This window comes from Sarcophilus harrisii, chromosome 5, assembly GCF_902635505.1.
Source record: "Sarcophilus harrisii chromosome 5, mSarHar1.11, whole genome shotgun sequence".
NCBI lineage: Eukaryota > Metazoa > Chordata > Mammalia > Dasyuromorphia > Dasyuridae > Sarcophilus > Sarcophilus harrisii.
In genome coordinates this window covers 239,416,792-239,430,507 of record NC_045430.1, presented here as the reverse complement: position 1 = coordinate 239,430,507, position 13,716 = coordinate 239,416,792, and the positions used below count along the sequence as shown (strand labels likewise).

At 38.7% G+C, this 13,716-nt stretch overlaps 1 protein-coding gene across 4 annotated transcripts in view; it reads left to right on the top strand.

Moving 5' to 3' along the window:
• Positions 1 to 3,183: 3,183 nt before the first annotated feature.
• The window catches only part of LOC100914588 (phosphatidylcholine translocator ABCB4), a 106,646-nt gene continuing 96,113 nt past the window's right edge, over positions 3,184 to 13,716 (top strand). Inside the window, exons 1-2 of one of the 4 annotated variants that reach the window (XR_004229797.1) lie at positions 3,184 to 3,282; positions 3,597 to 3,686. Coding sequence is in view for 3 of the 4 variants with exons in the window: in XM_031939941.1 (XP_031795801.1) it covers positions 3,607 to 3,686 (80 nt within the window). In the remaining variant the exon portion in view is untranslated. The remainder of the gene's footprint in view (positions 3,283 to 3,596; positions 3,687 to 13,716) is intronic. The other 3 variants (XM_031939941.1, XM_031939939.1, XM_031939940.1) reach the window with 3 other exon arrangements.

The window sequence follows — 13,716 nt, the reverse complement described above, 5'->3', positions numbered from 1 at the left end:
AATTCTGAAAAGGTGCCCATTGGTTTCACTAGACACACACACACACACACACACACACACACACACACACACACAAGCTTAAAATAATTTGCCACAGAACAATAAAGCTTACTCAATTCTTTCAAAAATATTAATTGACACCTATGTCCACGGCACTGTGGACAATTAAGAAAAATAATTAGAAGTAGTTTCTGATCTTCATTGTCTTATGGTTTGGCAGAGGAATTTATAATCTATTATGGTGGTATATGATTTTTTTTCCAGCAAAGGTACATGTTTTGCTTGGGTCCCCATCCCCCAAACCAACAAATGCAAAAACTATTTAAATACCTTATGTTTTCTCTCTCTCTCTCTCTCTCTCTCTCTCTCATACACACACACACACACACACACACGCGCGCGCGGGCACAGTACTTAGTATTACTTGGCACTTTAAACTTCAGACTTTTTCTCCATCTCCATCCCTCCAGTTCTCACCTTTCTCTTTCTATTTCCTTTGTAGATATGGAGAAGATTTTATTAAGTTGCTTGTTAACTATTTCTTCAGATTCCACAATTCATTTTATTTGCATGTCAAACTGTATTCAGGAGATTCCGAACTGATGTAGAGAGGGCACAAGAAGCCAATGTGAGGGTCATGAAATATTAATGACTCCCCTCATAAAAAATACTTCAGGCAAAGAACAATAGAATATGGGCTTCAGTCTTGAGGTAGAAATGGTAAAAGATAAAGTCCTCATGTTAGATCATATATAAACATTAATCTAGCTTCTGGGAATTTGGTTTTGGAATCTTGTGTAGTACACAATAAATAAACATAATACTCAGGAACCAAATTCTACCAATCTTGATATTCTCATTATAAATGAAACTAGATGATAAAAAAGGATTTTCCAACTATATGGACAAATGGCTCACAGATTTCTCTTAAGGAGGGCAAATGAAGTTGGGGGAGTTGATTTTTATCATGAATCCAAAGACAACAAGAAAAATCATTTCAGGAGGTATTCAGCCATCTCACTTAAAGAGTTGATAAGCTTTTGCAAAAAGAGTGCTATTAAAATAGGTGTAGTTTACTATCATCACCTGTTGCAGAGAATGGGAAGATAGGGAAATTCTGTGGGAATCATAAGACTCACCAAATCAAATCAACATTTATTTTAATACTTGATGGCTTTGATGCCAAGCTGGTCATAGATGAAAATGGTGAAAAAATATGTTGGAAAAAATAATAGCTTAAGTTTTACAAACATTTGCAATTGCAAACATTGCAAACAAACATTTACAAACATTACCAATAGTTGGTATTATACAAGCTAGATGTTACTATTTTCATTTTTTGATGGTTATTCAATTATTTCAGTGTCTGACTCTTCCTGACCCCATTTGGGGTTTTCTTGACAAACATACTGTGAGTAATTATCCATTTTCTTCTCTAATTCATTTTACAGATGAGGAAATTGAGGCAAACAGAGTTGAAAAACTAATGTTTGAGGCCAGATTTGAATTCAGGAGCACTAATCTTCCTAACTCCAAGCCTCCATTCTATCTGCTTAGACATCTAGCTGCTCCCATTTTATACATACTTTAAGGTTAGACATAATTTAAGAAGGGTCTAACACTGGATTTGATTTCAGGTCTTTCTCATTCAAAGTCTAGCACTTATCTCTATCCACTCTAGTGACTACCTGTTTTGTTTTGTTTTCAGTAGTTGTTACAGACATTTGATACTCTAGTTTGAGAAAGAGGGACCCAGCAGCCCAAAGGCCACAAACAAAGAACAGCAATTACTTGAGCTTTCATTCAGAATCCCAAGATCCTCCTACTTGATAAGGCCACCTCAACATTAAAAATTAAAAGCAAAGCCAAAATACAAGTGGCACTGGATGAGATCAATAGAGAATGTTAAACAAACTAGAGTATATGGATGTCATGGAATACTGAGTTTTGAACTCATTAAAAAAAAAGAGCATGAGAATTCAGGAGAATGTGGGAAGATGATGAAAATAAGAACAATATTAGCCATCATTTATGGGAATTTTAAGGTTTGCAAAGTGATTTATTTCATTTGATCCAGGCAAAAACTTTGTAAGACAGATGCTATTATTACTTTCTTTAAAAAAAAAAAAAAAAAAAAAAAAACAGATCAGGAAACGGAGGGCGAGAAGTTAAATAACTTTGCTCTAATTACATAGTGAATGAGTAAGTGTCTGAGACAGGATTCCAACTCAGAACTTCCAGCTCCTCCTCCAGCATGCAAACTAGTTCACCACCTCGTATGGAATGCAGAGGGAGGTAAGGAAAACCAGCGGCAGGAAAGTGTATGTAAAGAAATTACTAGTACAAAAGCAAAAGGTATTACAACTGTTTCCAAACAAAAGTTTCAGATAAGATGACCTCAAGAAAGCTGTCTAGTTCTGAGACTAAAGGAAAGAAGCATAATTTTTTGGCAAGAGAAAGACTAAACACAGGGAAAACCCTTTTGGTTTTGAAGATGCGTGATTTGCATAGATCACCCCGTTGGTAATCTGGAATACTGAGAGGATACATATGCACTTGGCCAGAGTCACTTCAGTGCAAAGCAGGGCTGAGGAGAGCTGGGAGTTGAGAGCTGAGATAGTGGTCCCCACTGGATTGTGGTCTTTGGTTGGCAGCTGGAAAAAGTGGCCAATGTGGGCATAAAAGGGAAAGAAACAGTGCCCCTGCAACAGCGGTGTGTGTGTGTGTGTGTGTGTGTGTGTGTGTGTGTGTGTGTGTAAATGATATAATTGATAAAGTAAACTGCTGCCGGGTACTTAGAGTGGCTCAGAAAGCTTGGAATCGCCAGGGGAAACCTCCCAGCTCCTGGGCTTGGCAGGGCTTGGCTCGGGTATCACCAGCGCAGCATCCGCGGCTGCCCCCGCCCCATCAGGAGTTGGCCGGGCCGGGTCCAGCCGAGCCGCGGGAAGGAGGCGACACCACTCCCCACGGCCCAAGAGGCCTGGAGTGGGAGGGTGGGGGTCCCGGGGAGCAGAGTGGGGACTGCGGGCTGCGGGCTGCGGGCGCCCCTCACCCCAGCACCTCCGCGCGCCGGGCTTGTCCGTCCTCCTCCTGCGGGCCCAGGCAGCCCCCCAGCCCCGGCCGGCCCCGGGGAGGCGTTGACCTGCAGCGCCCCGAGAGGTCAGCCTGCGTGGGGCTGGGAGGAGGAGGCGGCGAGGCCGCGGCGAGCAAAGTCCAGTGCCCTGGGCCTCGGCCGCGTCCGAGGGAGCTGGGTGTTCTCAGAGCGGGACGGACAACTTAGAGGTGAGCTGGGGGCCCGGCCGCACGCGGGCAGCCCCGGCCCGGAGATTCCGGGCCTCCGGACTCTGCCTGGGCATTACAGACATCCCAGGGAGGGCGAGGGAAAACGACCTGCCCCGGGGTGGGGGGTGGGAGGGGACACTGCCCGAGCAGCATGTGCCCCCCATGCCGGAGCCTCACCAGGGAGGTCAGGGAGGAGGATCGGATGGGGAGAGGATGATGGGGGTGGGGGATGGGGAGGGAACACGTCCGGGGGGGGGGTGAGGGGGGAAGGAGACAAGTGCATGTGCTCTTCAATCCCGTGCTTTTTTCCCCAGGCAGGCTGAGATGGACCGGGAGAACGGAAGGAACGGGACCGCCGGCAGCTCCTCGGGAGCGGAGGGTGACTTTGAACTAGCCACCACAAGGTCCGTATACCCGTCATTCCATTTAATTATCGGTGTATAGTGTCTGATTTGGCCCGGGAGGGCGGGAGGGGAAAGAAAAACCCAAGGTTCTCTTGCTGTCCTTTCATTGGGAATGTCTAAAATAAAGTGTCGCCCGGTAGAGCCTTTGGGGAGGTTTGTCTGGAGATTTTGACCTTGGAGCAAAAGTTTTTTGTTGTTGTTTGCTTTGGTTTGGGAAGCTCCCAGCATCCAAGCAGCAGCATCTGCCAGTCTCCTTCCGGAGGAGGACTGGAGAAGAAAAGGCTGCCTTTCTTGTCCCTATTCCTGCCAGGAAAGCTTCAGACAAATATTTGTGCATAGATTACATTTGTGAAACCAGAGAGTTGTGTAGTAATACGTATGCACCTTCAAAGAACCCATGTCTAAGGCTTGTAGTTCTTTTTGTTCTTGTGGGTTTTTTGGTCTTTTGGGGAAGTTTTGGGTATGTTGTTTTTTAAAAAAGAAGAGGAAAGAAGGTCAATCCTGCAAATGGTCATATTCCCTCCCCCATGGTACTTTCCCCCTTTGGAAAGGGGCCTTTCTGCAGCACTTTTTCTCCCTGAGTAGCTACTGTTTGGTTCCGATTCAGTCGTGCTTGAAGTGAGAGGGTGAAAACCCCAGAGTTTTATTTAGCTGGTACATGGGGCACCATGGACTGGAGCTTTGGGCAGAGTATCGTTTTGGTCCAGATGGGAGCAAGTAGTTTTGGTGCTCTGGGGATGGTTTGTAAGTAAAGCCAGAGGCCTTGAAAGGTTTCTCAAGTGACTGGCCTGTCTTTTTCCTAGTAGGTAGAAGGAATCCTCTTTTCATTTAGACTCAGGTAGTTGATGAAGCTGTTGGTTATATTGTCCGAGTTCATGACAGGCCACTCAGAACTAATTGAACTACTTTGCCAAATGATCAACCCAGGGAAACATCAGTTTCACTGGTTACTCCTTCAAGCTGTCTAGGACTGATTAGTCAACTGAAAATGTGCCCCTCTGGTGTGAATTCTGGCTGATAACTTTACTATCATTTTTAGGGTCATAGGATTTTAGAGCTGGAAGAGACTAGAAATTGCCTACACTAACTCTCCTCTATTACATATGAAAAAAGTGAGGCTTGGAAAAATTAAATGAATTTTCCAAAGGTTACACAGATCCTCTCCTCTGGAATTGGTGAGACAAGTTTCTAAAACTCCACTGCTTCTACCATTACATCCCACTGCCTCATTCTCATGGAAACATGCATTTTTTTTTCCTCTTCTATATCTGTGACAAAAAAAATCCACAGAAAATTTCATTCTCCTGGATATTTATTTTAGTATTTCTAGAGTCTGGGATTTTGTGTATTTGAATATTCCTTCTACCCGACAGAGATCAACATCACTTACAATTTAATGGTTGTTTGGTCAAATAATTCTTCATTCTTCAGGTAATCCAGACACAAATTTGAAATTTATTTGAACTTATCTTCAGGTAGCCAGACAATACATTAGTGATTTGGGGCCTTCTTTATATTTTGTAGAATCTGCCAGACTATGTACTCCCTTGACATAGCATTTGAAAAACCAGAGTGACTTTCTCTCCCAGAGATGATCATTAAAGTAGGATTTCAGTGGAATTTTCCTGGACAGTATTAAGGAAAAAGCCAAACAGATGGCTTGGACAGCTAGGTGGTAAAGTGTTGGGCCCTCAGATTTGGCTTCTGACATTTGCAAGCTGTGTATCTTTGAACAAGTTAACTTTTGTTTGCCTCAGTCTCCATAACTGTCAAATGGAGATAATAAAACTACCTATTTCACAGGGTTGTGAGGATCAAATGATAATATGTGTCTGACACATAGTAAGTACTATATAAATTCTAGCTCTTATTATTTTATTTTTACAGTGTACAGTTTTAATTGGAGAAACTCTTAAAGATCAAAGATAGTGTGGCAAAACAGATAAAGAGCTAGGAAGTTGATTCAGTTTCTGATTCAGGAAGACATGTTTTAAGTTTGGACCCATACTGGCTCTGTGATCTTACGCAAACAATCTTAGGCAGATAACTCTCTAAGGCAGAAGTTCTTAACATTTTCTATGTCATGGACCCCTTTCACAGAAGACTGTTTTTAAATAATGAAGGAAAAGCTAACTTACCGTTAAAGGTTAGGAACATTCCCCCTAAAATTCATCGACTTCCTAAAACCTATTTAGGGGGTCTGTTGGCCAAGGTTAAGAATTTTTGTTCTAAAAGTATATTTTAGAGTTGATGCTTACCTGCATTAGTAGAAGTTATGTACATCATTGAAATTAGAAATATCATCCCCTAAAATATATATAAAGTGAGAGGCAGCAGTGGCCCAGTACAGAAAGTGCTAAGGTGGAAGTCAGGAAAAAAAAAAAAAATTACCTCTCACAAGCTTTCTGACCTTGAAAGTCACAAACTAATTGTACTTAAGATTATTCCCTAGTTCTTAGCTACAAAATCACGGGCTATATGTAGTTTTCATTGGTGAAGGAAGTTCTTGTACCAGGAATTCCTCAAGATTCTCATATCATATTCATTGTTAAAATAAACAGTGTTAATTTGGAGGTAAAGAAAAATAACAGATGGTGTAACAGAGGGACTAATCACGAGTCAGTAACTATGGAACATTTTCAGTGACACAGAATTTGTGGATTGAATTGGTTGAACATTTTGAGTTCCTACCGTGGTTCTGATCATGAATTTTGGTGCCATATATTAAGGATGCAGAACAGAGAGAAACTCTTTGTCTTACAGAGTTTAAGCTTCTCTCAATGAAGGAAGTATAGATAGAAGGCTAAATATAAATCACAACTATAAAACACAAGTCCTAAATCTTTATTATTCTTATGAACCCCCATGACAGTCTAATGAAGCCTCCGGACACCCCAGAAAAAAATGACTTTATTCTGCATAAAATAAACTATGTAGGGTTACAAAATATAGCCATCAAAATATTTTTTTAAATAAGTTCAAAGACCTCAGACTAAAAAACTCTACTTGTCAAGTGTTAATGATGAAACTCCCTCTTCTGGGATGGCCTTCTTTTAGGATGGCTGTGTTCTCATCACACCCAAACCTGGATCTACTCTTCCTCATCACAGCAAATTTGCTTTGCGCTGTTGTCCACTGCATAAGCACTGTTTTGGGGCTGAATGCAGTTTGTTCCATTGGAACGCCTTTCTGGAAGTAGAGAGATTGTGCCTTGATGAGATAGCATTAGTGGAAGGCCACTATCAACTCGAGATCATGCTCTTGAAGGCTGGCTTCCATTTCCTCTTAGAATTGTAGCCCTGATATTCTACTAGATTACTGGGTACCAAATCATGAATGTCACGATTCTAAGATTTCTTCGGCCATCCTTCGTTATTAGGGTAAGGATTTGGTGTTTGTAGCTGAAGCGATACTAGATGGATGAATAGTAAGAGGTATAAGATCACAAGGCTTATCTCTTGAGTGATGGGGAAAGGGGTTAATCAACCCCACCAATCATTTTCAGGGGTGGTCTTTGGTTTTGGAGAATACAGGAGGATAAAAAGACTTGTTCCCCCAACTCAAAGAACTGAGTATCTTACCTGACTTCAAATTTGAATGCCTTGGTAACCTGCAATTCCCATAGATGGCCATTAACTGTAGAAATTGATATGCAAGAGCAAGGAAAAACAAGAAGTGGAAGCTGTCATTCATGTAAAAAGTGATTATATGGAGAGGTGGACAGAGTTGTTTTAACAGAATTCTGCAGTAGACAGAATGAAGCCTGTCATAACAATGACAAAATATAAACATTCAAATTAGCATCTTAAGAAAAGACATAAAAACTTAGCTTTATTGTGCTGTACATTTCCACAAAATGGAACCAACCAAAATAATTTAAAATTTTTTGTTTGCTCTTTATTCCCTTAGTTCTGTTACCTTTGATTTTTTTCTTTTCATATCTAAAATACATAATTATAGCCAATACGTATGCTATTCTGGTTCTGCTTGTCTTTCTTTGAATCACTTCATATAAGTCGTTCCATATTTGCTTATGTAATATGGCATAGAATTTTATAATTTCCATTAAATTAATGTACCATAATTTATTTAGCTATTCTTTAATTATTGAATCCATGAATTGTTTCTGTTTTTCCTATTACAAAAAGTGGCTTTTTCATGACCTTTAGGCTAAACCATGTAATTAGTAAGCATTTATTGTTTACCTACTGCATGCCAGATATTGTACTAGACACTTGAAAAGTCATGCCAATGGAATTGATGGTGCTGTGACTTTTATTGTATATTGTCATGTTGATCTTCCAAAAAGTCACAGAAGTTTACAATGCCACCAACAATGTAATTCCACTATATCAATAAATATTTGTTAAGTAATTACTATATAGTACCAGATGCTACAATAGAGTGCTTATTTCCTCACAGCTCCTAATATATTGAATTTTATAATTTTTTACTATTTTTGAGGAATTAGTAAGTATAAGATCCGTTAAGATATTCTTGATTTGCATTTCTCTAGTCAGAAATCTAGGTATCTTTTCAGGTAGCTATTAATAATTTGTATTTCTCTCTCAAATATGGCCTTTTATGCACTTTAATTATTTCTCCAGTGGGAAATGTGTTTATTCTTACAGATATAAATCAGTTCCTTATATATATATTCAAATCAGACTTTGATACTTATTGAAAATTTTTCTCAATAAAAATTTACTTTTGAGATTTTTTTTTGCAAACTCTTTTCTATGTAATCAAGCCCATCAGTTTAACCTACAGAAATATCTTCTCTTTGTTTTCCTTCTCATAGTTTAAACAAATATTACTTTTTTCTCTGTTTTGAATAATTTTAAAAATATTTAGATACTCAATCCAGAAAGATTTACTGCAGAGTGTGGTACCTGATGAAAGGCAATAATGACCATTAGAGGGTCTGCTTTGGAATTAGGATGACCTGATTTTTAGCCTTGCCTCTGACACATGCTAGCTAGCTGTGTGACAGTGAGGAGGTCATTTAACCTCTAGAGTTGGCTGCCAGTTTCCAGCCAGTTCTCTAAGACTATAAATTGCAAAGCAAATGCTCATCTATATTTGTTAGGAGAATTTCCTATACCTTGGTATCAAATTTCAAATAGAAATGATGGCCACTATACATAATACACGATACACGTGTGTGGATAATAGATATCCATACTATATACTGTATATAAAATACACACAGATATATCTGCACATGTGTATATACTTATATATATAGACATATGTGTATATATGTATATTAAGATATTAGCACATTAAAATCAAATAGCATTTTGGTTTGGGCCACCCTCTCAAGTGTGCTGGGTCACATGTGACCTGTAGGCCTAATGTCTGACACTGACCTATAGCAGTGACATCACAGGTTCAAAAAAGAGTATATAATATGGACATGAAATTCCAATTTCTGTATCAGTACTTTTTAAAAATTAAATGATGATGCATTTCTCCAGTCTTAGGCATTGATATTATGCCAAATTGTTTTGTTGCATTGGATTCTATTTCCTCTACCTGTTTTGTCATGTAACTCCCTTCTTTAAGGGTGAGCAGGAGATGGACAGATAGAGTAGGGCAAGAGAGTCTAGCAGTATAAAAAAAGGATGCTCCCCACATACTATAGCAGTGGATGCATTTGGTCCCTTCAATGAACATTTTTTGTGGGTCTGGAGACATTAAGCTCAACCATAAGAGAAACTAGTTCTTTTTTTTTTAAAAAAGCTTTTTAATTTTCAAAATATATGCCTAGATAGTTTTTAACATTCACCCTTACAAACCCTTGTGTTCCAAATTTTTTTCTCCCTCCCCTCCACCCCTTCCCTTAGATGGCAAGTAATCCAAAATACGTTAAACATGTGCAATTCTTCTATACATATTTCCATAATTATCATGCTGCACAAGAAAAATCAGATCAAAAAGGGAAAAAATTAGAAAGAAAACAAAAAGCCAGCAAACAACAACAAAAAAGTGAAACTGCCATGTTGTGATCCATATTCAGGTTTTGCAATTTGTCCTTTCTCTGGGTGCAGATGGCTCTCTCCATCACAAGACCATTGGTACTTGCCTGAATCAACTTACTGCGAAACTAGTTCTTAAAGTGTTTAAATGTGCCTTACACCTTGGGTGACCCCTGAATTCCTCTTCCCCTTCCCTGTTTCTCCTCCTTCTCCTCCTCCTCCTTCCCCCTTTTCTTCTTTTTCTTCTCCTCTTTCCTTTCTTCTTATTCCCCTTGCTCTTCTTCTTTCTCCTCCTCCTCTTATTCCTAATATTTGAGAATAGGGATGAGAGAGAAAGAAGTAATAGAGAGAAAAATCTGAACTCATCCTTTAGTATGATCTTTGGTAATATCTTTTTTGAAAAAGGTAAGAATTGAGAAGAAGCCTGAATAGACTTCTTCTGGTAAGGACTCTGGAATGCAATTTTGATCCCTTATTTAGTCCGATGAACTCAAACTGTCAAAAATCACCTGCTCATTTTATATTTGTTGTTGTCATTGTTAACTTGTTTCAATCATGTCCAACTCTTTGGGACCTCATTTGAGTGGGGGGTTTTTTGTGGCACAGATACTGGAGTGTTTTTCTATTACCTTTTCCAGCTCATTGACAGAAGAGGGAACTGAGGAATATAGGGTTAAATGACTTGCCCAGGGTCACACAGCTAGAGTCTGAGTTTAGATTTGAACTCAGCTGTTCCTGACTCCACGTCCAGCACTCTATCCATCGTGCCACTTAGCTGCTGTGCATTAATTATTTTTATAATTATTATTAAATTATTGAAAGCAAGAGTGGAACATGAAATATACATATATATGTGTGTGTATATACACATATGTATCCACACATCCACCCATACACATACCCACACACATATATATTTATGTATATATATACATACACATGCATATATATATATATAAAGATACAAAGGACTTTTTCAGAAGACCAAATCTTATTAAACTTGTTCCAGCTATGATTTATCTTTGAAAACACATGTAAATTTAGTTATTCTCCTTTTAAAAAAGTTCAGAGTACACATTATTTTCTGCTATTTCCTTAACAGGTTATTGTGCTGATTTTTATTTCATGGCTAAAATGTTTTGCAATTTCCTGAATCCCATATGTAGATTGGGAAGTCACCTGTGTTCCAATGTCAAGACAGTTACCAACAATGAGATGGAAGTTTCCAATATACTGGGAAAATCCTCTAAGGAAGATTTATGAAAGATCTATGTGACCTTGAACAAGTTACCTCTCAGGACCTCAGTTTCCTCATTTGTAAAGTCAGGAGTTTGGGCTAGATTTAAAAAGATATTTGGCTCACTCATTGAAGCTCAGTCACCAATGGTAACATTATAACATAGGTTATAGTGTTATGATACATTTTATCTTTAGACAACAGGGACACAATCTTATACTGAAAATTTAGCATTTAAAATGAACCTCCAGCCCTTAGAGTCCACTTTCCCTTTGTTTCATCAAATGAATGGATTATTTTTTAACATAAAAATCTTAATAATAGAACTGTAGCTAAGGGCAGCAACCTGTCTATTTTTGGGAAAATCCTCATCCTTAAGGAGAGATGGCTTAGTGTGATGCATAGGGGCTTGATTTGGAGTATGGAAAACCTTGGTTTGAATTCTACCTTAGTCACTTACTGTCTATGTGGCCATGAGTATGTCACTTAAATCTCTGTTTGCCTCAGTTTTCTCATTGGTAAAATGAGGGTATTAGATTTGATGACTTCTAATCTTTGTCTTTATGACCTTTAAATTATGAGATGATTGGGGTATTTGTTTTAACTAAATTAACTAAATTGTTGTAACTAACTAAATTGGGAGGATTAAAAGAAGTAGATAAAAAACAAGGAAACAGAAATAAGAAAACACAAAAGTACATAGGAAAAAGTTCAGAAGGGACAGGGACAAGCAAGGCAGTATGGGCTCTACTATATTAAATTTAATATGTACTTTTCAAAAAACTCCAATTTATACTTAAAAAAAAAGAAAACTAAATGGAAATTTCCAATCTCTTGGAAAAATCCTTTAGGGGGATTTATGGAAGACCCGTGTGACCTTGAACAAATCACCTACCAGGGCCTCCATTTTCTCACTGGGAAAATTGGGTGGGTCAGATAGTCTGTGAAGTCCTTTCTAGGTGGAACTCTATAACCCTGTGACATCCGAGATAAGAAGGTCCAGAGATGCTGCTTTCTACACCAGGGAAATGTATCACCATAGAGATGGGGTCATTAATCCACTAAAGAAAGAGTTAATATTTATGTATGATAAAGTCTGCTGGACATGAGTGAACCGATTGAGGCAGATGTGTGGAAATTATAATTAATAGTGTATTGTTCCAGAAGGCATGGAAAAAGCAGTGGCTGCCAGCCAAGGACAGTATTTCAACTGCTATTCACCTGTGTGACTGCTTATTTTAAAATCTTAGTTAAAATAAATATTGAAATAAATAAAATAAATATAAACATAAAGCTGAAGGAGTTGTCAAATCTTGACCTAAACAGAAGAAAAATATCCAAAGTAACTGGAATTTAAAAAAAATTCTTATTGGCTTTGAAATGATATGTTTGTAGCAGCTTTGCCTTTCTAATTATGTTACATATATAAATTAGTATTCAAATCAGTGGACAGTTTCTGAGCACACACTGCTTTGGCAGGGGAAGAAGGAGTGTGGGAGCCTATATTAGGTAGCTGAGGAAGGTAAGTCTGTCTGCCATTTAAAGTTCACCATGGACAAATCATGTAGTAGATTATCTACAGGCCAATAATGGAAAGATCATCAGACAGTTTGGTAGTAATAGCATTGATTACAAAAAGATATTACAGGGGCAACTAAATGGCACGGTGGATAGAGTACCAGCCCTAAAGTCAGGAGAGCCTGAGTTCAAATGTGACCTCAGATACTAAACATTTCCTAGCTCTGTGTCTCTGGGCAAATCACATGACCCCAGTTTTTGAGAGAGAGAGAGAGAGAGAGAGAGAGAGAGAGAGAGAGAGAGAGAGAGATTATAATTTTCTTGTATTTCACTCACTTAGGTCTCTTTGGGACCTTATTCGGAGTTTTCTTGGCAAAGCTACTTGAGTGGTTTGCCATCTCCTTCTCCAACTCATTTTAGACATAAGGAAACTCAGGTAGTCAGGGCTAAGTGACTTGATCAGGATCACACAGCTGATAAGTATATGACATATTCTAACTCAGATCTTTCTGACTCCAAGTTCTGTGCTTGATCTACTGTACTACCTAGATGCCTCATTATAATTTCGCTAAATTTTCGTCCTTTTATCTCTATTATGTGTTAATGCACTGTATTAATTGATATCTCACTTGGTCCTTTGAGGTATTCTTATAATCTGGCTCTTTTATTAAATAGAAGGGCACTCCCTTAAAAAAAAAAAAAAAAAAACAAGCCTGAAATTTGGAAAAGAAAAGAATGAAAAGAATCAAACTGGTAGAAATTAGGTGAAGCTGTCTAGGGGAAGTCCATAGTATAAGTGCAGAGTACCATACCATGGTGAATCAGAATGTATTCAGTTCAATTAGTTTTCCTTGTGTGCCTTCTATATTCTATATTCAAGGCTATATGCGGGGCAGTTGAGATACAAAGAAGAAAATGCACTAAACCTGGTATTCAAAGACTTGAATATCTAGTTGGGGATGGGAATGGTAGAGGGAAGGAGACTGTCAACAGTTTGGGGTTAACGTATGATTAGAGAATAATATAAGGGCAAAAGAAAGAGCTGGATAAAGCATCTCAGGAACCAAATGAATGACCACATTTATCTGAGGTAGGTTCTGAAAGGTTTCAGCAAATCAAGAACATTTCAGACAGGAACAACATCAACAAAAATGCACAGAGAACAAGAGGCTCTGGGTTAGCCAGAGTGGGGTGGGGTAGAATGGAGATTGAGCAGAAAGTTCAAGGGGGAATTCAGCCAAAACACAACCTATGCCTATTAGTGCCAGTTCTGGGCAAGGCAATAGGATGGGGG